Below are 23,963 nucleotides of genomic sequence, written 5' to 3'. Positions count from 1 at the left end.
TACAACACAATCTAAATAATGATAGAAATATACCTCCAGATTGAAATAAAGATGACGATACAACAGTGCTCCCTTCCGTAATAGATGTACCAAGTTCATCACCAACAACATCGTTTATAACAACAGGATTCTCAACAGATCCACCAACAAAGGCTTCAAAAAAATTTTAAAAAATAGTACAACAATATTAATGAATAAATAATTAATAATTTGCTTATATTAAATACATACAAAATAAGTTTCATAATAGACAATTAGATGGCCCAACACATTAAAAAAATAGCATACTTATTAAACATACATAATACACAATTAAATGCCCCAACACATTAAAAAGAATTTCTTACTTATTAAAAAAAAAATTCAAAGATAATTTTAATAACATTGTACATGATATTAATAGTTACATGAAATTATGAACAAAGTAAATACAACAAACGTTATAATTAACCTATAAACTAATAAATAAAAAATTAAAAAAATATAATACAAAAATATTTTTAATGTTTATATATAAATATTAAACAAAATTATTAAATAAAAATTACAAAAGAGTAATACACAATTACATGGCCCAACACATTAAAAAGCATACCCAAATAGAAAAAATATATAAGCCCAAACAGATTTATAAATTAGGCCCATTCATTAAAAATTCCAAGCCCAATTCGTATGTCAAAAATTATACGGAAGATTAGTGGTGAATTAATTGATTTAATTAGACTATAGATTAATTTTAATTAACACGCTTAAGAAACAAAACAATACTTTATACAACCTATATAAGGCATTTTCCAATTATTTAATGTCGGCGGCATATTTTGTAGAAAACCCTAGCTAAACGCTCATTTCCTCCACCGGAAAACGGCGTCTTCTGCTCGGAATCGCAGCCGCATCGAACACCACTACACCTTACAACTCATTTGCAACTACAATACTACCAAAACAACCCCAAACCCTACAAATTCGACACTGAAAAAAACCAACGAAAATTTCTAGTTCGACTGCTAAATGCTGCCTCCATCATCGGTTAAACGGAGACGACGGAGAGGGGCGTCAAACAGTAGACCTCAGCAAAACGCCATTGTCTAGCTAATAAATCAGATCAAAATCGGTTTCTATTACAGGTATATTGCTAAATTAATTTTACTAATCTATCAAAAAAGTCGAAGATTAGTTATATTCTGACTTTATTCATTGATTTTTTTTTCAGAATCGGAGAAGAAATGGATGGCTTTCGATGATTCAAAGCATAGACCGAAGGAATTGAAAAAAGAGACCACAAATATTTCAATTACATCAAAATCGGTTTCAATTGAAGGTAAAACTCTGGTAGATTTCAATTAGTATTAAAAAATGTCTATCAATACACCTATTTTGACCTTTGTTTGGCTCTTTTCCAGAATCGGCCAGAATTTACGAAATGGTGGAACACTTTCTACGATTCAACAAAAAGATCGACAACATTGGACAAAAACAACACAAAAATTCGAAAAGCCCCAACTTAAGATGCCAGATAAGATAAGTACCTTCATAATAAGTTTATTTCACAAAAAATTTCAATTTTTACATGTTTAGTTGTTTCTTAAAAAGGGCACGAAATACACACTTATGATTATATCATTATGAGATTTCAAATTGATGCAACAAACTTGGAGATAAGAGTATTTATTAAAATTTATGAAACTGTGAAAATCTAGAGGTCTATTACAAATTATAGAGTGTTATGATTTTTCACTGCATACATCAAATGCTTTTCCTATAGAAATTTCATTGCTAAACAATGGGAGAATTCACCACTTTGAAAGAGGAAAAAGATCATTTACAAATTGCTCAAAAAGAGAAGCACAAAATCAGTTTTTTCTGAATTTATGAACTATATTGAAATAAACATTCTATAACTACTGTCATTGGATCTTATACTTTACTGCAACTGACACTCTAAAAAAACACTTAAAACTTTCTAATTGCAGGAGAAAACTTGAAAGACAAAGCTATATGCAAGAAGAAGAAGGAAAAAAAAGAATTTACAGTGGATTCGTAATGCAAACAGAGGTAAAATACTGACCTGCTTCATTTGATAAACCTTCATATGAGCAACCCTTGATTATTGTGGAACCCTTCAACTTCTTCATTGCATACACATGTAAATGACAATTAGCAGATGTGTCATTTATATAAAGAAATTTTGTTCTTAAAAAGGTGTTCAAATGGAAAGCAACACAAATTCCAACATGACCTTTCAATTGCCTTACAATTAGGGTTTGAGATTCATTTTGGGCTTGAATCCTACTGAATATGCATGCTTAAAAAGTAAATTGAAGAACTTCATTAGTGAGATAAATAGAAATTTAAGGTATTTAGAAGAATGACAAAAAAATGTAGATATGCCTACCCTGATATATAGTTCACAATTAGTTTCACATCTGAAATGTATTAAATTTAGAGCAATATTTTGTATTAAATTATGCATCTCTTAAGTAAAGGAGATAAATAGCTTTAAGAATTAGTTGATAATGATATGACTATTTTCTTTGCAGATAATTAGATGTAATAGATGACTATTTTGAATGCAGATAATTAGATTTTTAAAAATATAACTATTCAAACAGATTTTCATATCTATAACACCAGATTTGTAAATGAATACTACACATGTTGCAAATAAAGTGAAAGAATAGGATCCTGATTAATAATTAAGAATGTTGTTATTAGATTTGAATTAATAACTTCTGGTTTTTAAACTTTGGAATTTTAACTTGCTATTTCACTTTGATGTTTCTTGAAAATCATCTTTGCATTATTCATTAGAAATGGATACTTGACTATGAGTTACTCAATAAACCTCCATTGAACATTCTGTTGTTTAACATACTTAAGATTCAAATAAATCCTACCATGATTATGCTAAGTAATGGAGACCAAAATAAAGATAAAACTTCTGCAATATAAATAATTCAAAAAAGACAACCAAAAGCCATCAATAGAAATAAAAACCAACTTAGAATTGTATTAATACCAAAACAGATAATGATCCCATCCAAAATCCAGCAGTGTTACCTAATGTAACATAATGCAACAACAAAACCCCCAAAAAACACAGGTGAAATTTCAGAAATGTTCAAAATACTTAAGCAAGAAATAAAAAACAGATAAACTCTAAAAATTTCCCAACTCTAATCAGCACCAGACAAATCTTGAGTGTAGCTGACAGATGCTTCATCTTCATCTTCAATCACATTCACTTCCTTCGTCTTCTTCTTTATCTTCTCAAAACAGATATCATCACAACTATCAAAATCATCTGCCAGGCATCTTTTCACACTTCCTTCAGCAAAGCATTCAATCCCCTTCTGTTTAGTAACAACTGATAAATCAGGAGTTACAAAACCTTTTCCAGAGACCTAAAAAAATCCATAAATGAGAAACATAGTTGCCCTAATGCATATGCATACTTATTTCAGTTAATTTACTTAAAAAATACCTCAACAATATCAGATCCGAAGAGTAAATCAGCTAACTTGACATTAGTATTGAAAACTTGGGATGCAATGTTCTGAGGAACAAATTTCTCCACCACTTCTGGAATATTACAGATTTTGTTAACCGTGTATGGATATCTGCGATAATATTCCTTGCTATTCCTAGTTTGAATCTTAAACAGCACTTGTTGACCCACAAGCAGCTCCTCAATCTTCTTAGGAACATACTCCATAGCAAAATGCTATAACAACAATAACACACATTAAAATAGAAAATATAACTACTATTGATAATAAATTCTTATTTAAACAGGCAGATTACCTCCATATTACTCCCTATCAAGTCATTCACCCTTTTTTCCAATTAGTTGAACAACTTCTCTATCCCAAAGCAAAATGGATGCATTACTTGAGTCATCAACAATGTTCGCAACAAACCTAAACCTAAATAAGAGGAAAAAGGTATTCAATTTAATAACTTCTTGTAAAATAAAAGAAAAGAAACCAAAAACACACCAAGAAAAAAAAAAGGAAACAGATTAGTACCTCTTCACAGCTACATCAAAATTCTTAATACAAAAGTCACACCTAAACTTTTTGTCATCCAAAATCCTGACTTTCTTCACACATGTCTTACATGCTAAATAATACCATTCTCCAAAATGAGGTTCGATTGATTCAACTTTTCCAAAAACCCAATAAGATCCATCCTGCTGACCAAAATCAGAAATAAACTGCTACAACATTAAACAAAAAGACAATATGGAAAATAAACACAATCTGCTTTAAGAAATGATTATATACCTCCAAACAAACAACATCACCAAGAGCCTTGACATCAAGATCATCAAACTCTCTATTAACCATCATTCCAGGTTGACCAACAGAAATAGTTTCAAGGAATGTATCATCATGTTTAATCCTATATAGTATAAATCAAATCAAATCAAATCTATTAATATCATACAAAATTAAGTCACTAATAATTATCCAAAAAAATACAATACCTGCTTCGAAACTCCTTCACTTCATCTATATCAGCATTGATTAAAATTTTGGAAGCTTGATAATGAGTGGATACACCAATCTCACCTAAATTTATAATAAAGAAATCTTAAAACCAATACATGACAAACATTTAACTAAACATTAATCTTAAAACCAATATATGACAGACATTTAACTAAACATTAATAAACATCAATAAGATAGAAACATACCTCTGAAAACATTAGGCTTACAAAACTGTACTATAATGATAGGAACTGTCCCTTCAGCCTTTGACAATTGAGACAAATAGGATTCCACATTAGAGTCCCAAATTGTACACAATATTTTGTTGTGGCTGTTACAAATATAGCAAAGTCAGTTTCAAATATTTACACAGTTAACTCAATAGATGATACCAAAATGTTTAAAAACGAAGGAAAACATACTGCTCATCACTTATTTCCACTTCAATCAACCTATATCTACTTTGCTTAACAACTCTTCCAGGTGAAGTAATGACACCAATAATGTCTGCCAAGAAAAAGATCAGATCAGTATACTTAGAATTGAAAAATAAGATCTGCACCACAAAATATCTCAAAATATTTATACCAAAAAAGGATGACTGGTCTGCATTCTCACTGCTTGCTATTTCACCAAATGGTTTAAATGAAAAAACCATGGCTGGAAACTCAGTATCTCTGACTTCATACATCTCAGTCCTGTAATTCATCCATAGTCTATATGGATGATTAGTAGCCTTGTTTCTAAGGTTGTTATCCCTAACAAAGAAGTTTTTTATGTAGTAGATGCCTCCTTCAGTAAGTTTGTGTTCTAGATTTTGAAGTACGTTCTTTGGAAATGTGGCTTGAATGAATGTCCCCTGATAAGAAAATAATTTACATATTAGTGAATAGAAATAGAAATAAATCAAATCGAAGAAAAAGATCAATACGAAAGATATTACATATTAGATATATAAATATAAATCAGTAACCTAACATACAATAAATTATGTCTTTTCTTTTGCAGGCTTAAAGATCTATTATAAACACTAATAGTGCCGATTCCAAAAAGGATCAAGAATGATGACATTGAATGCCAAATTTCAAACTTAAACCGTGCAGCAAACAATCTGTGGAATAGGAAGAGTGCAAAGATGAAGAATGAAACAGAAGTAATAAACAAACATAGGTCAGTTTTTCTATTCTAGCTGAAGTAGCATTCAATTGAGTGTGCCTAAGGAAGTAGTATTGTACAGTTGCATAAAAACAATGAAGAAATAGAACTATATACTATATACATAAGATTAGGATAGATCAAGATATAGCAGATAAAAAATTAGTATACTATTGAATACAATAAAATTTTTAATATACCTTAGTATCATGGAAAACAGATTCTATATTGATGTCCTTGTTGTCATCAGGAACACCTCCAAAGACACGAACGCAACGAACTTAACAATTGAGTTAGTAATGGCAGTGTGAAGATTCTGAAGCAAGGTAACATAGGGAGCCATAGTGGAGACTGATTCTGATGAAGTAAAACAGACCATACAGTAAGATATAAATACACACTAATTTTGATCTCAATTGCTATCAGGTAGACAATATAAATATTCCATGAAACGAATATAGACTGCACAATAAGCACAACTAATCACTGACTTCTGTCTTATTTTACAGGTGCGCAAATCAAATTGGAAGAGAAGAGCAAAGTTGAAAAAAAAAGAAAAGAGAGAACAGATAGAAGATATAACACATGAAAGGTGAGAATAACTAGGGTAAACTTCTTCTCCTTGAAATGAATATCTTATTTGAGGTATTGGCATTGTCTAAAATATAGTTCTAATAAAAGAACAGAATCTATCACAGAATTCATCCATTTTTTGGACACAAGTTTATTCTTCTTTTGTGCAGATATTCATCATCTATCAATAATAAAAGTGGAAAAGAGTAATGATCAACAGGAAAAGGTTAAAACACAAAGATAAATATGGAAACAACAGAAGATACGGAGATATCAAAGGTGAGATGTACTAAACTACTAAATTTTCAGCTACATATAAAGATTGAAGCAGAAAAGTAAACTAAAATAGAATAGCAAAAGTGAGAACATCATTATTTAGTTAAAACTACTAAAACTAAGATTAGGCAGTATAGAAGTGGTGTAGAAGAATTATACAGACTACATAGAAGGAAGAAAGACATATACCAAAAGTAGAATGGTATTCTAAGCTGGGGAAGAAGAGATTGCAGAGTGAATAAAACTGAAGTAGAATGGGGTATTTATAGTTGTTTGTTGCTGTTTATTTGCAGACACAACAGAATAAAAACAATTAAATTAAGAAATCAGACATAATCATGAGTGAGACCTTTCAGATAACAAAAATAAAGGATAATAAAAAAAATCAAAAATAAAAGAAAAAAAATCGATATCCAAGTATATGCTAATATAAAGTAATATGCTATTTTTTGGAACTACTAAAAAACTACTAAATATATTCAATCAATGTGGATTTTCATGCATGCTGTAATAAATATAGGGCCAACTAATTGGGCCTCCTGACAGAGTAATAAATGAGTAGTAGTTGATGTTTCCCTATTAATATCAAGCCTATTTTTCCAGGTATACCAAGAGATAAATAAAAAACCCTAATCAGGGATGTGCAGCCTCTAATTTTCAAGGATGAAGAGAGAGAAAATCCTGCTGCAACCAATAGAAACGAAGCAGGCAGAAGATGCACGCCTAATACCTCTCCTAATCTGCAAATACGTCTCAATGTGAAGGAGAAAGAGAGAGAATATTGGATGCAATCATTACACAGAGAAAGAACAAAGAGTATGCACGCTTAAACCTATTCTAATATGTTTATTTCTTAAACCTTTTAAGAAACTAATCCATATTTCTTATGGAAATGCAGGATTCCTTCATATATTCTATGAAGATAGAATTTTGACTTCTTACAATCTACAAAATGGAAAGAAGAAGAAGAAGAAGAAGAAGAAGAAGAAGAAGAAGAAGAAGAAGAAGAAGAAGAAGAATTAATATAATTTAGGTAATATATTTAACTTAAACACACTTAAGAAGTATAATTTATACTACATACTAATCAACAATTAATTCGATTTGCAGGTTAACATAACATATAATTACAGACATGCTTGAAGACATTAAGAATATACACCAATTTGTGCAATAAGGAAGATGAAGGCTCAAAACAAAAGTAAGTTCATTAATTTATACACATTTAAGCAGTCTAATAGTTTTGAAAATTAATTGAATGTATAGGTTCTTCAATCATATGATTTTAATAAAATGCAATAGCCCTGACATCCATGTATTAATCACCACCATTGGAACAAAAAAAATTCAAGTGGCTAGACAGATTCTATTAATCCCTATTAAACATGAAATATATTTATTAGTCCAGAGGATAATTCTATTAATCCCTTCCAATATTAAACATCAGTTTAGGCACTCACGCTTGCCATGTTATCAGTGCTCTCTTTGTGTATTTTGGCTTTCCAGTTCTCTAGGACTTTCTCTCTCTCCTTATTCTGCAGAGTGATCAATGCTCATTTATATTATTGGATTTTTTGTGTCACAACTAAATGAGTCACCTATATACATATGATTAAGTTAGCAATATAATAGAAGAAATAGGCTTTATATGAAATTATATAATTCTGAACTTTATGAAATTAAATGGGTCGAGCTTTACCAAATATTTCCAGTAATTTAAATGACCTATATACATGTGTGTTTATAAAATTATAGATTTAACGTTTTTTGCATATTTTTCTTAAAGGCCTTTCACTGAACATTATTAACTGATCCAATATTTATATTTTACTTTATATTTATATCATCCATCATATTGTACACAGATTCAACTTATGCCTTGCAAAATCAGTAGTAATCAATAGAACTTATATATTTATTGTACATATGCATATCATACTAAGTTTATCAAGCTAAACTAAAGGAGCATCTTTGCAAAGTGAGTTTTAATCAGTTGTGTTAATCTTATATTGAAGATATGCATTGCACATCCAGTTGATTTATGTCTATGCTATTTCTCTCAATCCCTTCCATGTTCGTGCAGTTCACTATATACTTGCAAAGTGAGTAATAGTAGATTGTATTAATCTATGTTGAATATCAGTATATCCTAATCATTATGTAATTGCTATTTCACTTAAATTGTTAATGTTGTAAATGTGCAATACTAATATATCCTTTATACTTGTGTAGGAAAATGAAGCATTGGATTTTGCAGAAGATATATATCTGAATTACCTTTAAAAAGTGTGACCTCATTGTATTTTGGAACTGTAATAAAATAGGCATATGCTATAAAGTGAACTGCACAAACCAATCAAACAAAGGCTAAATAAATGATAAACAAAAAACATACAGCATTGAAACCCACAATGACAGCAACAATATTGACAAAATAAAAACGCAAAAAAAATGAAAAACAAAAGCAAAAAAACTTCATTTTCCCGCCAAAATGCTGCCAGGTGGCAGTCAAAAAAACTGGCACTTTATATATTAATTTTTATATATTAATTAATAGATTTCAAACTTATCTACTGCAAATATATGTATTTTAATGGATACAAATAATAAATACATCCCATTAGTATTGATATCCAATAATTTCGTTGGCAGTCGGCAATTTGCATGCATACCAAATGATAATAATGACGTATAGCATTAATTTCTAATAGTCAAGGCAAGCCAATTTTTCTATATGGAAAGAATGAAGTCGATATTGATTTAAAACTAAATCAAATTTGTACATACTATTAATATGTGAATACCAAAATGAGTGTCACAATCATGCCTATACCAATTACCATCCAACATGAAGAGCGTTTGGTGCATATTTTTGTAAGAAACTAACTATAATCGTCTCTGTATTTGATAAGTACGAATCTTCCATTATTTTCATAATATTTCGAATTTAGCGATATTAAATGAAATGAAACCAAAAATATCTTTCGCTAGTCATGGGACTAAATTCAATTGATATAATTGTATTTTCCCTTTGAACGCCTTCGGGTCTCCTATTTCTGTGATCGAGTTAAAACGAGTTTTGTTATAGTATTTGTAAAATTAGTTAATATTTCCTTTAAAAATATCTTTCGATTAGGCTAATTTGACTAGCAAAAGCTATACATATCTCAACTTTAAGTTAAATTAATCTCCAAATTATGGCCGGCGATTACTTCTAGTGGCAAATATTTTCTGCAACTGTTGAAGAATCGACTTTTAATTTCTGTCATTATTTTTGGATGGAGTTGATTGTAAGTCTAACTGTATGATTTCAAATGTCAGCTTATCACTCTAATTAAAATGTGTATTGTACGACTTATTATGACCATCAATCACTCTGAGTCGTGACACATCTCCAATTACAAAATAGTTTACCTTTATTAGTAAGTTTCTAAATCATTTTGATTTATCTAGTCTAAAAAATTTAAGTGTACAAGCTCGCGAAATTTTTGGGGGATAGTATGTTTAGTAGTAGTATTATTTGTTTTATTTCTCTCATCCATTGCTTATCTTAACATCGAATTTTATTGATCATCAATAAAACATAGTACTAACATATACTCCTATTATTTTTATATAGACACCACACATTCTGTGAATCTATCTCACATAAACAGAAAAATTATGACGATTTGATTGGCGTTGCATCATTTTAATTATATAATTACCCATATCTATTAATAGATTATTTTACTTTATCTAGATGTTTAATCTGAATAAAGTATTTTATGAAGTTGGACTACTTTGATGAATTATAGTTTTATATTTTATATTAATTTATCGATTACAAGTAGTTATTTATTACTAGTTTAAGAGAAAATTATAAATAATATAGTAATATTTTATAGTAAAATTTTGCAAATAAAAAATTAAAGAAAGGGAGTCGTTAGAAATAATTATAAAAATGATGGCCAGAATTAACTAAAATAGTTTTAAAGTCAGAAGTCAGAACCATGAAAGAAAGAATAAAAATCTCTGAAAATAGTATTTATATTAAACGAAATTAAATCTTTTTCTAAAAATATTGGATAATATATACTCCAGAAAATACAAGTATATTTCATCATCCACCCAAAAATACAACTATATATATTTCATCATCCACCTAGAATATATTTTTATTGAAAAGTATGAAAAATAGAGATGGATGAGGGAGGCATGTGTTGTTTACATAGTTGATCTCTCAAGCGCTGTATCATAACAATTCTGCCGTTTGCACTCTATCACACACAAACAAAGAAAGAAGCCCACCCATCTCATTATCATACAAAGCAGTAATAATTGAGTCTCAGATCAACGTTGCTATCCGACTCTGTTCGAGTTGGTTGTGATGCTAAAAATATGTGTATATTTTCATTTGGGGATCAAGAACAAACTTTAGAAGAAGGTACTATTGGTGTATCAGGTGAGCATGGTTCATTGCTGGATGATGTTACACCTAGCGGTATCGTAAAATCACATTCGTTAACTAAGTTGGGTTCCACCAAGAAATACTCCCCCAACCTTTAAAGCACACCCTGAAGATTTGAGTACTCTAGATTCTTGGAGGAAAGGGATGGATGGAGTTGGAAGGCAAGTACAATACTATCAATTATCAAGAAAGACATAATACAGTGCATAACGATAATTAATGAGAAAGAATACTACTTCTTTCCTGCTAATGAATTGCGAATCTAATGAGTATGATCAAGACACTCCAAAGCCGATCCCTTATTGGACCGGAAGAACCCTCCTACATCTCTTCTATGAATGTGTCATCTATATTAGCTCAGCTGAGTAACCTTGGCCTTTCTCAGTGCCTCAAAGCCCTTAATCTGTCTTGAGGAGTGATTTCTCCTTTCCCCGGAGCGATGGAAATCTTAGAATGCTTTAAAACTCAAAATTCTTGTTTCAGATATTGCATCCTAGGTGAGGGAGGCACTGTGTGACTGTGTGTTATATTTTATCATACAATTGTCACTTTAATGATATTGATTTGCCATTTCAACTTGCCATACTAATAATTAATCCGCAATACGAGAGATCTGATAATTATTGAAACAATAAGAACAATTTGCTATATGGAGTACTGAAATTTAATATTCTTGAACTTTCGATCCTCTCTGTCAAAACAAGCAAAAACTGAAATGGAATGATATCCACCATGGCAGAAGAAGGTACATTCAATAGTCAAATGGTCTGCATTCAGAAATTATTAGAATGGAGGAATGCAGAGCTCAGTGATCAAGAACAATGTTTCTAGACCAAAAACTTGCAAAAAGAAAAATAAAAAAAAAAAAAGAACTTCCATCAGGATCCTCACTGAAAAGAAGGTATTTCCTCATTCCTTCTTTCCGATCCCATGAGACATGTTATAGATCCCTCTTCCCTGAAAACACAGATACAGTTGCCCATTAAAACACAAGCATGATAAAGGAATGAGAAGAGACAGTCACTGGGAGATGGACTCACAATAAGAAACAAGGAGGTGCCAGCCAAAGCCATAGGAATGGCAACCGATGTGAGCTTATCCATCGGCTGCTTCAAATGGATGTATTTGTGAATGCTCTGGAAAAGTTTTTGCTTCTCAATGAGCTTTGCTCTCGGCCTAAATGGTTCCTCAGACATCCTGCATGATTCATCACTATGTAACTAATGGCTGTACAGGGAAATAACTTTTTCATTGCAGAACACCACACAAAAAAATTTGGCTATTTTCAAATATAGTGTAGGATCAATACTCATATTAATCGACCTCAAAATATTAAATCAGAAAGAAAACAGTCCGTAGCATGATCAGTTAACATGTCCAAATTAACTTTATGCTAAAGGCTTTCAGCTGCAGACAAAGATGAAATGCTCTCTTTGATTCAATTGAGTCACAAAGAATATGCAAAACAAGAAAATTTGTTGCAAAGTGCATTCTAAAATATTCATTGCAATTGATACCAATTATCACAACCACACAAGTGCTAATTTTCAAGAACTCATGCTTGAAGAAGACCAATGACATAACGAGAATGTATTAAAGACCTACATTTTCACTCATTTTTTTTTCAAACATGGAAGTTAATGTAAGTTTTAAAAGCAATTTTTTTAGTTCATGTCCAACACCAGAAATGGGTGTAAGTTCATCTATTTAGGCAAAATTACCAAAACAACCAACAAGGTCTCCGCAATTTCGCCTAAAGCACAAAACACAGAAATCACCAAAAATGAAAAGAAAAGAAACGAAAAACGGATATTCCAGGTCAAAATCAAACTCAACATCTCAAGTGAAGGATCGATCTGGGAAATGACGACGACAATAAAAGATCTATTTCTAGAGGGAAGGATCCGTTCCATTAACACAGCAGATAACAGATCAGCAATCAGGAGTAATATTAAAAGTTTAGAAATCCAGATTCGGGAAGCTAAAAAACTCATAAATTAATAGTAACAAACCCTAACTGAAAACGAATTCGCTTCACGGATTAAAAAAAAAACAAATAATAATCGAAAGAGAGAATGATCCGAACCTGAATTGCAGATGTTGGAAAATCAGAAACGGCGAAATTGGATGATGGTAGAGAGTAAGCGAGATCGATTGAAGTGAAATGAGGGTTGAGAAAGGAGAATTTGTTCTACATAAATGGGTTTCGGGTAGGGTGGATCCACTGAGTATTATTCGGGCTTAGTTTCTGAAACGGCCCACCCACACAAATTATTAATTCTAATTTTGTTTATTTATTATCTTTTCTATTTTATTTTTTTTAATTAACGACAAACACACGAATAATGCCTAATTTTTTATTTATAATTAAATTTATTTATAGGTTAAAAATATATACTACTTTAGACTTTTGTAATTTAGCCAGTATCAGAATTCCAGACAAACAAAATAGTTGGATGTTTGACTGAAACTGCAACCTCCTAAATAACTTACTATAAATTGTTGAAAATTGTTTACCAAAATAAGCTTATATATAAAAGATTAAACAACTAGTAAAGTCACCAGTTCAATTTATCTTTTCCTAATCTGAAATTTGTACATCAATAATTGTACCATTATAATTTATTTTCAATAATTATATACTTCAATTGTATGTACCTTTTATTTTATTTCTCTAATTCACAATTCTCTTTCCAGTTTATACGTTTAATTATTCAGACATTTTTACAACTTACAGAATTATAAAAGCTCTTGAAATATTTTATGCATTCTCTATGCTAAACTAGGCCAAACAGTCTGTTATTCCTACATGGAAGTCGAAAATTAATTATCTACTTGCATGTTGGTTCTAATTTGATTCAAAATATATAAAATGTAATCGGGACTTAAATTTTGAGTATGTTGTTGTATATTTTATCGGATAGTTATCTTAATTACTCTAGTTTTTATTTATATAAATCCTGATTTAGTTAGGCATAACTCCAAATTCAATAATTAATGATATCATCTAAGATACTCATAAATTATAGTTATTAGGTAGTAAATTTGTAACACGAAGCATAAGTTCATATCTTAAAGAAGTTTCAAATAAAAACCTATATTTCGATAGAAATGACTAATTAACATTTTATTATCAAATGCGAGACTATGACAATTCTTGACTGTTCATGAATATACATGAATTATATAAACAGTGTTACTTGAACTTGGAAATAAAAATATATTAATTGTCGATATAAAACACCGATGAATTGGGATATAGTACAAATATTCAGTACAATACAGCTAAAGTCTCTTTCAAAACGTTATGGCCCTCCAATAATAAAGGGACTATATATAGTATTAACTTATTTCTGGAATTAATATTCTTCTTTATTCAACCGACGAGTGAATTAGAAATAAAATTTTAATTCGTGCAAATTATTTTCAATTGTGCTGGTTTTAAAATTATGTAAGATATTCAGAAAATTAATGCATTAAAATTATTGATATATGTAGATTGGTTGGCTGAAATGTACATGTGTGATAACTCAGATGTGTTATAAAGGAGAAAACCTACCATGGGGCTTTCATCATTATACCAATGGTCCCTTCCTTCCTTGAATTATATCTATATTATATTTCTTGCAATGATAAAATACCAAACATATATGATGTACATACTGATAATAGTAAAAGACAAAATATATCAATAGGCAACAGGTTCACAAAGTGCCACGGGAATATATATATAATTGTTTGTATTTTTGTTCATTTAGTTTATTAAGTATACTTACTAATTTTTCAACATACTAGTATCTCGGAATATCAATGAAAATTATTAAATTTCGAAAATCAACGAGTACAACATTGGATCCCAAATTTAAAAACGAATATAACATCATTATGTTTAATGGGTCCGTTTCACTTTTAAAAATGAGAATATGCTAATTAATAGGGCCCTCCCACTCACACGAATTTCAATTAAAACTTATGATATAAAAAGATAAATTAAGATATGGTGTATATGAAATGGAACATCATGAATCCACTTATAAATTGTACAGCACTAGACGACGTGCTAAAGGTCAATTTAATTTATCATAAAAGTTTATATATAAAATAAATAATTGAAACCACTTTAATTATAGTACTAGTAGATTAATTGATCAATATTTGATTGACTAATGGGGTGTCTAATCGTTGAAAGTTAAAATCTGATTACGTCAACAATAAAGTAATGTAGCACTTGATAACAGCATGATTATCATGTTAATCAGCTAATAGCACATGTTTCCAATGTTTTCAGTCAATATGGCCTTACTCTTGCAAAATCATTCAACCAGGCAAAAGATTTTCATTATGTAACGTTACTACGTCATCTGTGACTGTATTATTACAATAATTAAAACATGACAAAACATCCGACCTTTTGATTGGAAAAGTATAAAATAATTGATATAGTAGTACAAGAAAGAAAAGAAATCACATGCATCGAATATCAAAGATTAATTGCAGCTGTCCTCACACATAAATCTGATTTTTTTCACATTGTGTACGTATCTCAAATTTGACTTTATTACTAGTAAATTAATACACATGTTTATTTGTGATGGAATGGAGATTGAGTAGTTATACAAAGATGTCATACCTTATTAAACAACGTGGTGAAAGCATCCATTTTAAGTGGAGGCAAAGCGACACCAATTTCAATACCCCCAATAACCTCTCTACTTTCACTTAGAGAGATTGCATTATGATTATGAATCGACACTTCTTCAAGCTTGACCGGTCTTCCCCACCCGAAATCCAGATCATACAAGTCCAATTTGGGCGATCCACTCACCGTAATATGGAGCTCCGACTCCCGCAACTCCTCCCACTCGGATATCCAATTTCTCGCCCCACTCAACATGTCCACATTCAACTTCTTCACCGTATCCCCGATCGCCTTGGCAGCATGAACAACTCCGTCTTCACCCACCAATTCCCCTCTCCTCGCTGCCGACCGACCGAACCCCACACAATTACCCGCATAATTACTAGGCACCGCGAATGGCAATCGGGTCAACCCGCCCGCGATAAAGCCGAAATAATGAACCACACTCGCATCGGTACACCAATGCGCCTTCATCCAGCACACCCATATAAAAGCGCATGCCACCACATACGGCGAGAGAAGCAACTGGGTCGACCCGAATAAGAGATCCGACCGGGTCAGGATCCATTTCTTGATCTCTCCCATTTCTTTGGGGCCCAATACAAATGTGGCTCTTACAATATCATTATTACTACTTTTATAATAATTTGATTCTTTTATTTCATTTTTCAATTTCCAAAACTCAGTCAAGAAGAACGACCTCAGCCCACTAGTGTCAAGGATCACTGACCTATCATGGGACGCCACGTGTCTCCCGCCGGCGCCATTTTTGCAGATCCAAGCCCACTCTTTCAAGAAATTGTTGAACGTTCTCCAATCCGCAGCCGCATTTCGCAGCGCGAATCCAATGCTGATTCCCATTTCGGGGAAGACAGTGATTTGAACAGCCAAAACCGGTCCGTCTCCGCCGCCCATTTCCGGCACCAGGCGGCGGAAATCGCCGCAGCTCCGGCGGTGGTTTCCGGCGAGATTCTTGAACGCGCCGCCGTCGGGCGCCGCGGCTACGATGAGGAGAACGGAGTCGGTGTCATTATACTCGAGGCGGGGCTCGGCGGAGAGGGCCAATTTTCCGGCGAGGGGGAAGAAGTGGGTGAGGGCGAGAGAGAGAGAGTGCTTGAGCTTTGGCACAGCGGCGGCGGCGGAGGCGGAGGAGAAGAAGAAAATGGGCTGAGATGGGGAGAAGAAGAGCCAGGGAATGTCGAAGAAGGTGAGTGGGAGAGTGGCCGGAGGAGTGGAGCGCGGCGGAGGGGAAATGGCGCAGCGCTCCACAACGGTGACGGTGGCGCCGGAAGACATGAATTGGGGGGTTGAGGGAGTGGGAGAAGAATGGGGTGAGGTGTAGGGAAATTCCTTATTTATTCAACGGTTTAAGAATAAGTATATGTATGTAATTTTTATGTGTGCATAATGCATGTTTTATTTCAAATACGAATGATTATGTTACGACTTTAGATAAAAGTTTGTCGAGTAATGAATTTGTGAAGGAAAATGTATGATGGGAACTATGGGACCAATTGAAACTCGTGAATCAATACCACATACGGACACAAATGAATCTATGCTTGTATAGTAGAATAAATAATGCATCCTTCGATGATAAATCGTAAATTATATTAATATAGCGATACTATTTGTTACGAGGGAAAAAACATTTTATTTGGCCACAACATATAATAATAGTATAGTGATGTTTTCGCATTTTTCACTTGTTAGCTGGCGCTCAAATAATTTATATGGAAGTATTAATACTCCACTACTTATCAAATTTCAAACCAGAGTGACTAGCTAGCATGAACACATGAACACACTTGGCAAGCAAACTACTCCATCCGACTTTACCACCTATGTTAACTCAGCTTGGGCTAAGGCTAGCCGCGAACCTAAAGTGTATTTTATTGGGTCTGTCCAAGTCACTAAAGTCGTACTTGACTGCACATATGGTCGACCAAAGATTGAATGGCCTCATATCACTTTTTCTTATGTTTAAGTAATTTCTATATCCTCCATGTCATCTTCCATATCATCAATATTCATCCAACCCAATCATACATTTTTTCAAGATTTATCAATGACCACTCAACCATACCATTGTATATTTTTTATATTATTTTTCAACAATATTATTATTATATAAAATATTTATTATTGCATAGTAAAAATTATAATAAAGCACAATAAATAACAAACTAAAAATTATAAAAACAAACAATAAAGGTGACTACAAAATAAGAAACTATACCAAAGAAAGTATTGTATGCGGAGAAAAGATGAGATTTTTTTGTATGCAAAACTCTAGCAAATGTGTTTATTTATAGAGGATGAAAAATTATAAATTTCGATATATAATTTTTTAATATAATATATTAAAGATATATAAATTTTCTCAAAAATAAATATCAACCAATTAGATATTTGGCACAACCTCATTGGAGTAAACATCAAAGGATTGGAGAGACCAAGCGATCGGTGGTTGCACACCATCTTACCGCGATTGAAGAGAGAGAGAGACGGGAAGGATCCCCTGCTGTGCACAGCAGGGGGCTGTGTTCAAAACACAGCATTTTGTGAATAAAACGCACATACACTTGATTTTATCCTTTTTCCATTTTCATTTTCTTTATTTAATTGTATATGTAACATCCCGAATTTCCGAACCCTAATTTTAGAGCCCTAAAATTTATTATTGATGACGTGGGAGATGTGAATTATTTGCTAAATTAATTTATTGCATGAGTTTCCTTGACCGGGGAGTTTGAAAAGTCAAACTTGTTAATTAGGTGATGTGGCATGTGATTTATTAAATTATGAGGTGAAATTTATTTGTTTAAGGGTGAGTGAGAATATTAGAGAAAATTTCCATAAATGCTAGCCATCTAAATATTGAGATTTTCGAACCCTTGGACTTTTGGAGAAGGAATTCTATTTTTCCGGATTTAATTTAATTCTTGGGATATTTATCCAAATTAAATCCAAAACCTAATTATTTCCTTATTTCTTGATGAGAAAATCGCACCCTATTATTTCTAAGGTGATTTTCGAAAATCACCTATTCTTGGGAAGGAAAAATTTATTTTGTTTTTATGGATCCCTTATTTGATTTCCTTCCATACCTAGAATTAAAATATTCTATCAAATCTTTCCATACCTCAAGAGATCTTGCCATATCCTATTTTAGTTAATATTCAAAAATCTATGCCTTATTTAAGGCACATATTACACGCCTATTTCTATGCCAATGGGGTAGGATTTTTATTTTTATTTTGCTTCGTGATATTTTATTCTACTCCGTAAAATATACCAAAACAAAATCTTGGCTAATTAAGAAGCCAAATTTTCGAAAATCCCATGATTTATGCCTTAGAGCTTATTTTTGGTATTTCTTCTCCCCTACTCCATAATATTGTTTTATTTAATTGTGGAGAATAAATCTTACCAAATATTCTATTCTATTTACCTAAAGATCTTGTTGAGCACTATAAATAAGAGAAGCCCCAACCCTAGCCCCCACATTTTTCGTCCCCTCTTCTTCTCCATACTCTCTCAATTTTCTTCTACTTTACTCCAATAATCCTCCATCCTTTGTGAAGAATTAAAGTTTGATCCAAGAATTTTGAAGAACCGAGTCTAATACTTAACTTCTACCATTCGTTTTTCTCTTAAGGTATTTTTATATCCATCTTCTTAATTCTACTCAATCCTTCTTCTTTCTAACCGATTAATCGGTCTTCTTGAACCCTCATGCATCTTGGTTGAGTGAAAGTGAGATAAAAGGGGATATGGGAATATGTTTCATGTGTGTGCGTGTGCGTGTGTGTGTGTGTGCGAGACGTGTGTGTGTGTGTTGTGTTGGTGTAGTATGTGTTCGATGGCTAAATATCCTTGCGTAACATATGTCGATGTTAGATCTAGATTGGAGATGCGAATGGAACTTGTGTGATAAACATGATTTTGATTGATTAGTAATGATAAGATAAATCGATGGGAAAAGGGAAAGGTTTTGAGACATGCATGAGTAAGAGTAGTGTTGAACCTAATTTGTGATATGTGCCTATGTGATTAAAAGGTGAAACTTTGGTTGTGAAGCCGGATAACGGAAAAGCGAAACTACTTGAAATCTAAGCAGTCGAGGTGGGCTTTACTCTTAAAACTCTCTTTTATTTTGTCAAAAGTATTGATTGGTGTTATAAGGGTGGTTTAACTGTTATGTCATGCATATGCTTGTTTTATTGTGATATTGTGTGCCTGATGCCTATTTTGTGAGTTTGCTCCATTGGGCTATAGGGCTATGGATATGTTAAACGAATTCGGGTCTGAGTATGGGCTGCAAACCCTACCAGGCTGTGTACACGAGGGGATCGGGAGCCGTCCTTGCTAGTCGGCCGATCTCTTGGGCGAAAAGTGTGGCCACACTTTCGTCGCACCATGGAAAGATTGTGATTGTGGAATTTGATGAGAAAAGTGGGGAGTATGTTTGATTGGCCAATCTATGAAAATATATTTTGTGATACTCGTGATATTCTCTTATAACTGCTTAAAAACTCGAGTTCACTATGGTAAGGGTGGCATAACTTATAAAATGTTTTGGCAACGAGCTCACTGAGTATTTCAAAATACTCAGCCCTGCATGTGTTTTCCTTATGTGCAGGTTGGACGATGACGAGCGGTGGCGGGTGTTGAGCATGATAATTAATTAAGATGGTTGTTTTGAACTTCAAGCGTAGTTGTGTCTTCATACAGAGCTATTCTTTCTCTTGGTCGCTTTCCGCTGAGTTTTTGATACACTTATGTTTATTTTGAATATTTTGCACTCTCCTTTCGGTTTAGAGGCCTTAGACTATCTTGTGGTTTGTATCTTGAAAACTATGTCATACTCTGGAGATTCTTGAACGCCATATATATTATACCTTCCTTTTTCTTATTCAAGTTTCTAGGTGAAGTTGTTGTTTTAAATACTCTGATAGTTCTTTCTAATCTTTTGGTCAACACTCTTTAAATGAAACCCTAGCCTTTGTTCATTTCTTCGAGTCCGTTTGGTAGCAGTTGCCGCATTTATTGTACCCTAGGAGGGCGGGCTGTTACAGTATGAGTAGGAAATAGCACAACAGTGTTGTGCACAGTAAAGAATCTATTTCCGAGAGAGATCAGCTTTGATATATATATATATATATATATATATATAGGGGCGCACTATGGTCCATAAGGCAAATTCTGTCAAACATCAAAGCAAATCTCAGCCCTTGGATCCTCAGATTAGATGGTTGTGATCATAATACCCGAGATACATTATTACACTAAAAGCGTTACATTATAAACTAGGCTACATTATTAGACTGCACAATCTACATTATTAGACTACAGCGTGTTACATTATTAGCCGAGCTACATTATTAGACTACACGATCTACATTATTAGGTGACACGTGGCATTAATCTAACGGTTACATTACAGGATCCAATGGTTGAGATTTGCTTTGATTTTTGACAGAATTTCACTTATGGACCTGATCACATCCCTATATATATATATATATATATATATATATATAGGGGTGTACTAGTATAACAACTAATTTTAAAGTTACAACGTACATCCAACCACGTGCTGCCACATGGCACGAAAAATGCAATATTGTACACAGAAAAATGCAATACGCATTTGTAGAAGCTATAAATGAATTTCGGCAGATTGCATTTTTGTTATATGCAGATTGCATTTTTTATTGTTAAGTTTTGCATTTTAGATATTGACTGTTTAAATTGCATTTTATATATAGACGGATTGCATTTTTATATGTGAAAATGCAAAACTTAACAATAAAAAATGCAATTTATGTGAAAATGCATCAAAGCAAATCTCAGCCCTTGGATCCTCAGATTAGATGGTTGTGATCATAATACCCGAGATACATTATCACACTAAAAGCGTTACATTATAAACTAGGCTACATTATTAGACTGCACAATCTACATTATTAGACTACAGCGTGTTACATTATTAGCCGAGCTACATTATTAGACTACACGATCTACATTATTATGTGACACGTGGCATTAATCTAACGGTTACATTACAGGATCCAATGGTTGAGATTTGCTTTGATTTTTGACAGAATTTCACTTATGGACCTGATCACATCCCTATATATATATATATATATATATATATATATATATATAGGGGTGTACTAGTATAACAACTAATTTTAAAGTTACAACGTACATCCAACCACGTGCTGCCACATGGCACGAAAAATGCAATATTGTACACAGAAAAATGCAATACGCATTTGTAGAAGCTATAAATGAATTTCGGCAGATTGCATTTTTGTTATATGCAGATTGCATTTTTTATTGTTAAGTTTTGCATTTTAGATATTGACTGTTTAAATTGCATTTTATATATAGACGGATTGCATTTTTATATGTGAAAATGCAAAACTTAACAATAAAAAATGCAATTTATGTGAAAATGCAAAACCCAACACTATAAAATGCAATTTACATACAACAAAAATGCAATCTGCGAAAATGCATGTACAACTAGATTGCATTTTTGTGTTTAAAATATTGCATGTTTTGTGCCACATGGCAGCACCAGATTGGATGTACGTTGTGACTCTAATTAAGGGGGCACCCTAGTGCTCCCCTATATATATATATATATAGGGGTGCATTATAATGATAACCCCAATTTGTGTGATAACCCTATAACTAAATCTCCACCACACATTTTTAAAATATGTGGTATAGATTTAATCTAACAAAACTATCATTTTATCAAATAAAACTATCATTTTCGGATATATTAAGGGCAAAATTGTCATTTCGTTTTAAAATTTGGTGGGAAAGAAGGAAACTTGACTCAAACGTTCCATTCGATTTCTCACACACTCAAACCCTGCATCAATTTCTCTCACAATCAAACCCTCTGAATCGCGTTTCAAAGCCTTCGAATCGAAGGAAAAATCATCCGATTCTGGAAAATGTCGAAGGAAAACGATCAAGCATCATCGAAGAAAGGTTGGATGAAGTTTATTACTTATTTCACTTTTGATTTTGCTCGATTTTTTTAGATTCTGTAGTTTTTTAGTGTAGATATTTCTTATATTTATACAATATCATTCATGCATAACAATATTGAGAACAATCTATATATTTAGATTTACATTTTGCTATATGTGCTGCTGGTGTGTGTTTTTCTGTGTTTGTGTGTGTGTTTTGCTTTGTTTATGTGTGTTTTGCTGTGTGTGTGTGTTGCTATGTGTTTGGATGATCTGTTTAAATGTAGAAATTGTGCTTTTGCTTGATAAAATGATACTGTGGGTGCATAAAATGAAAGTTTCTGAAAATGATAAAATGATACTTTGTGAATAGTGTTTTGTTCTACTTAAGTGACAAGTTATGCCCTCTCTGCTTTTTTGAACTCATTGAAATTTAGAAAATGATAGTTTCAGAAGATAAAATGATAGTTTCATGGGATAAAATGATAGTTTCAGATTATAAAATGATAGTTTCATGGGATAATATGATACTTTATGTTTGTGTGTGTGTGTGTCCTGAGGCTACTGCTGCTGTGTTTGTGTGTGTTGTTGTGTGTGTCTCTGTGTTTTTGTGTGTGTGTGTGTTGCTATGTGTTTGGATGATCTATTTAAATGTAGAAATTGTGCTTTTGCTTGATAAATGATACTTTGGGTGCATAAAATGATAGTTTCTGAAAATGATAAAATGATAATTTGTGAATACTTTGACTTTATATAATTACATAAACTGTTTAACACACTGAAATCTTTTGTTTATTAGGTAAGAACATTCGTGATGTTGAATTCTTCTTTCTAGATTTTTCTGCTTCCTGAATATTTTGGTGCTTATTGCTTCCGCAGCCTTCGAAGAGTCCTGCGGCTCAAACGAGAAAGAAGTCCGCCACAAAGCGGAAAAAAACAAAAGCTGTTGTCGCTGACAGTGAACAGCCAGCGCCTGCTGTTAATGGTGCCCAGGAAGATGCCGCCCAACAGGCATGAAGTGCGTAGATGGTGAAGCCAAGCGCGAGCATGATAGGATCTCTAACTGAAACTCAGCGCTTGTTTTAATTACCATACTTCAGCATAGATTCTGTTGGTAGACATTTACTTATGTAGGCTTTAAACATTATTTTGCCATTGTTTGTGGTTCAATTTGAACTAGATTAGACTTTTCATTTGTAGGTCTGTGCAATGTGAAGAGAACTCTTCTGTATTGTTCAATTGAAATTTATTGTTCAATTGAAATTATTTTGGAAGCCCTCTTCAAAGATAGTTTGTCATAGAAGTTTCCTTGTAGATGTAAACCGTTGTAGAAACTCTGTTCCAAGGTTGCTCATTTTATCAGCCAAAAAGTA

The 23,963-nt window shown here is 32.5% G+C and overlaps 3 protein-coding genes and 1 long non-coding RNA gene across 11 annotated transcripts; 1 reads left to right on the top strand and 3 right to left on the bottom strand.

The window, feature by feature from the left end:
- The first annotated feature begins 807 nt into the window (after window positions 1–807).
- Window positions 808–8,912, top strand: LOC148929313 (uncharacterized). Of its 8 annotated transcripts, none has more exons than XR_016128833.1 (11): window positions 808–1,127; window positions 1,214–1,321; window positions 1,404–2,055; window positions 5,505–5,666; window positions 5,902–5,977; window positions 6,161–6,243; window positions 6,395–6,503; window positions 7,104–7,316; window positions 7,399–7,533; window positions 7,611–7,701; window positions 8,733–8,912. It is a non-coding gene; the product is annotated as an uncharacterized LOC148929313 (long non-coding RNA). The 8 variants fall into 8 exon arrangements; XR_016128831.1 differs by having other exon boundaries at window positions 5,902–6,033; XR_016128827.1 differs by having other exon boundaries at window positions 5,902–6,033; window positions 6,161–6,258.
- Window positions 3,087–3,760, bottom strand: LOC125192715 (uncharacterized). The gene is made up of 2 exons (XM_048090340.2): window positions 3,485–3,760; window positions 3,087–3,404 (listed from the first exon to the last, which is right to left on the bottom strand). Exons 1-2 carry the CDS (start codon window positions 3,713–3,715, stop codon window positions 3,177–3,179), a joined length of 459 nt encoding a protein of 152 aa, XP_047946297.2. The 5' UTR covers window positions 3,716–3,760; the 3' UTR covers window positions 3,087–3,176.
- A 2,693-nt stretch (window positions 8,913–11,605) lies between the features above and the next one.
- Window positions 11,606–13,195, bottom strand: LOC125193150 (uncharacterized). Its single transcript, XM_089070290.1, has 3 exons — window positions 13,037–13,195; window positions 11,991–12,147; window positions 11,606–11,907 (listed from the first exon to the last, which is right to left on the bottom strand). The coding sequence occupies exons 2-3, from the start codon at window positions 12,144–12,146 to the stop codon at window positions 11,860–11,862; spliced, it is 204 nt and encodes a 67-aa protein (XP_088926416.1). The 5' UTR covers window position 12,147; window positions 13,037–13,195; the 3' UTR covers window positions 11,606–11,859.
- A 2,147-nt stretch (window positions 13,196–15,342) lies between these two features.
- On the bottom strand, window positions 15,343–16,974 carry LOC125192727 (malonyl-coenzyme A:anthocyanin 3-O-glucoside-6''-O-malonyltransferase-like). The gene has a single exon (XM_048090357.2). It carries the CDS (start codon window positions 16,883–16,885, stop codon window positions 15,575–15,577), a length of 1,311 nt encoding a protein of 436 aa, XP_047946314.1. The 5' UTR covers window positions 16,886–16,974; the 3' UTR covers window positions 15,343–15,574.
- Between the last annotated feature and the right edge of the window lie 6,989 nt (window positions 16,975–23,963).

This window comes from Salvia hispanica, chromosome 4, assembly GCF_029641045.1.
Source record: "Salvia hispanica isolate PSC_SH4W2 chromosome 4, Shi_PSC_v1, whole genome shotgun sequence".
NCBI classification, from domain to species: Eukaryota; Viridiplantae; Streptophyta; class Magnoliopsida; order Lamiales; family Lamiaceae; genus Salvia; species Salvia hispanica.
Note: the sequence above shows the minus strand (reverse complement) of the source record. Positions and strands in the feature narration are given on the sequence as shown.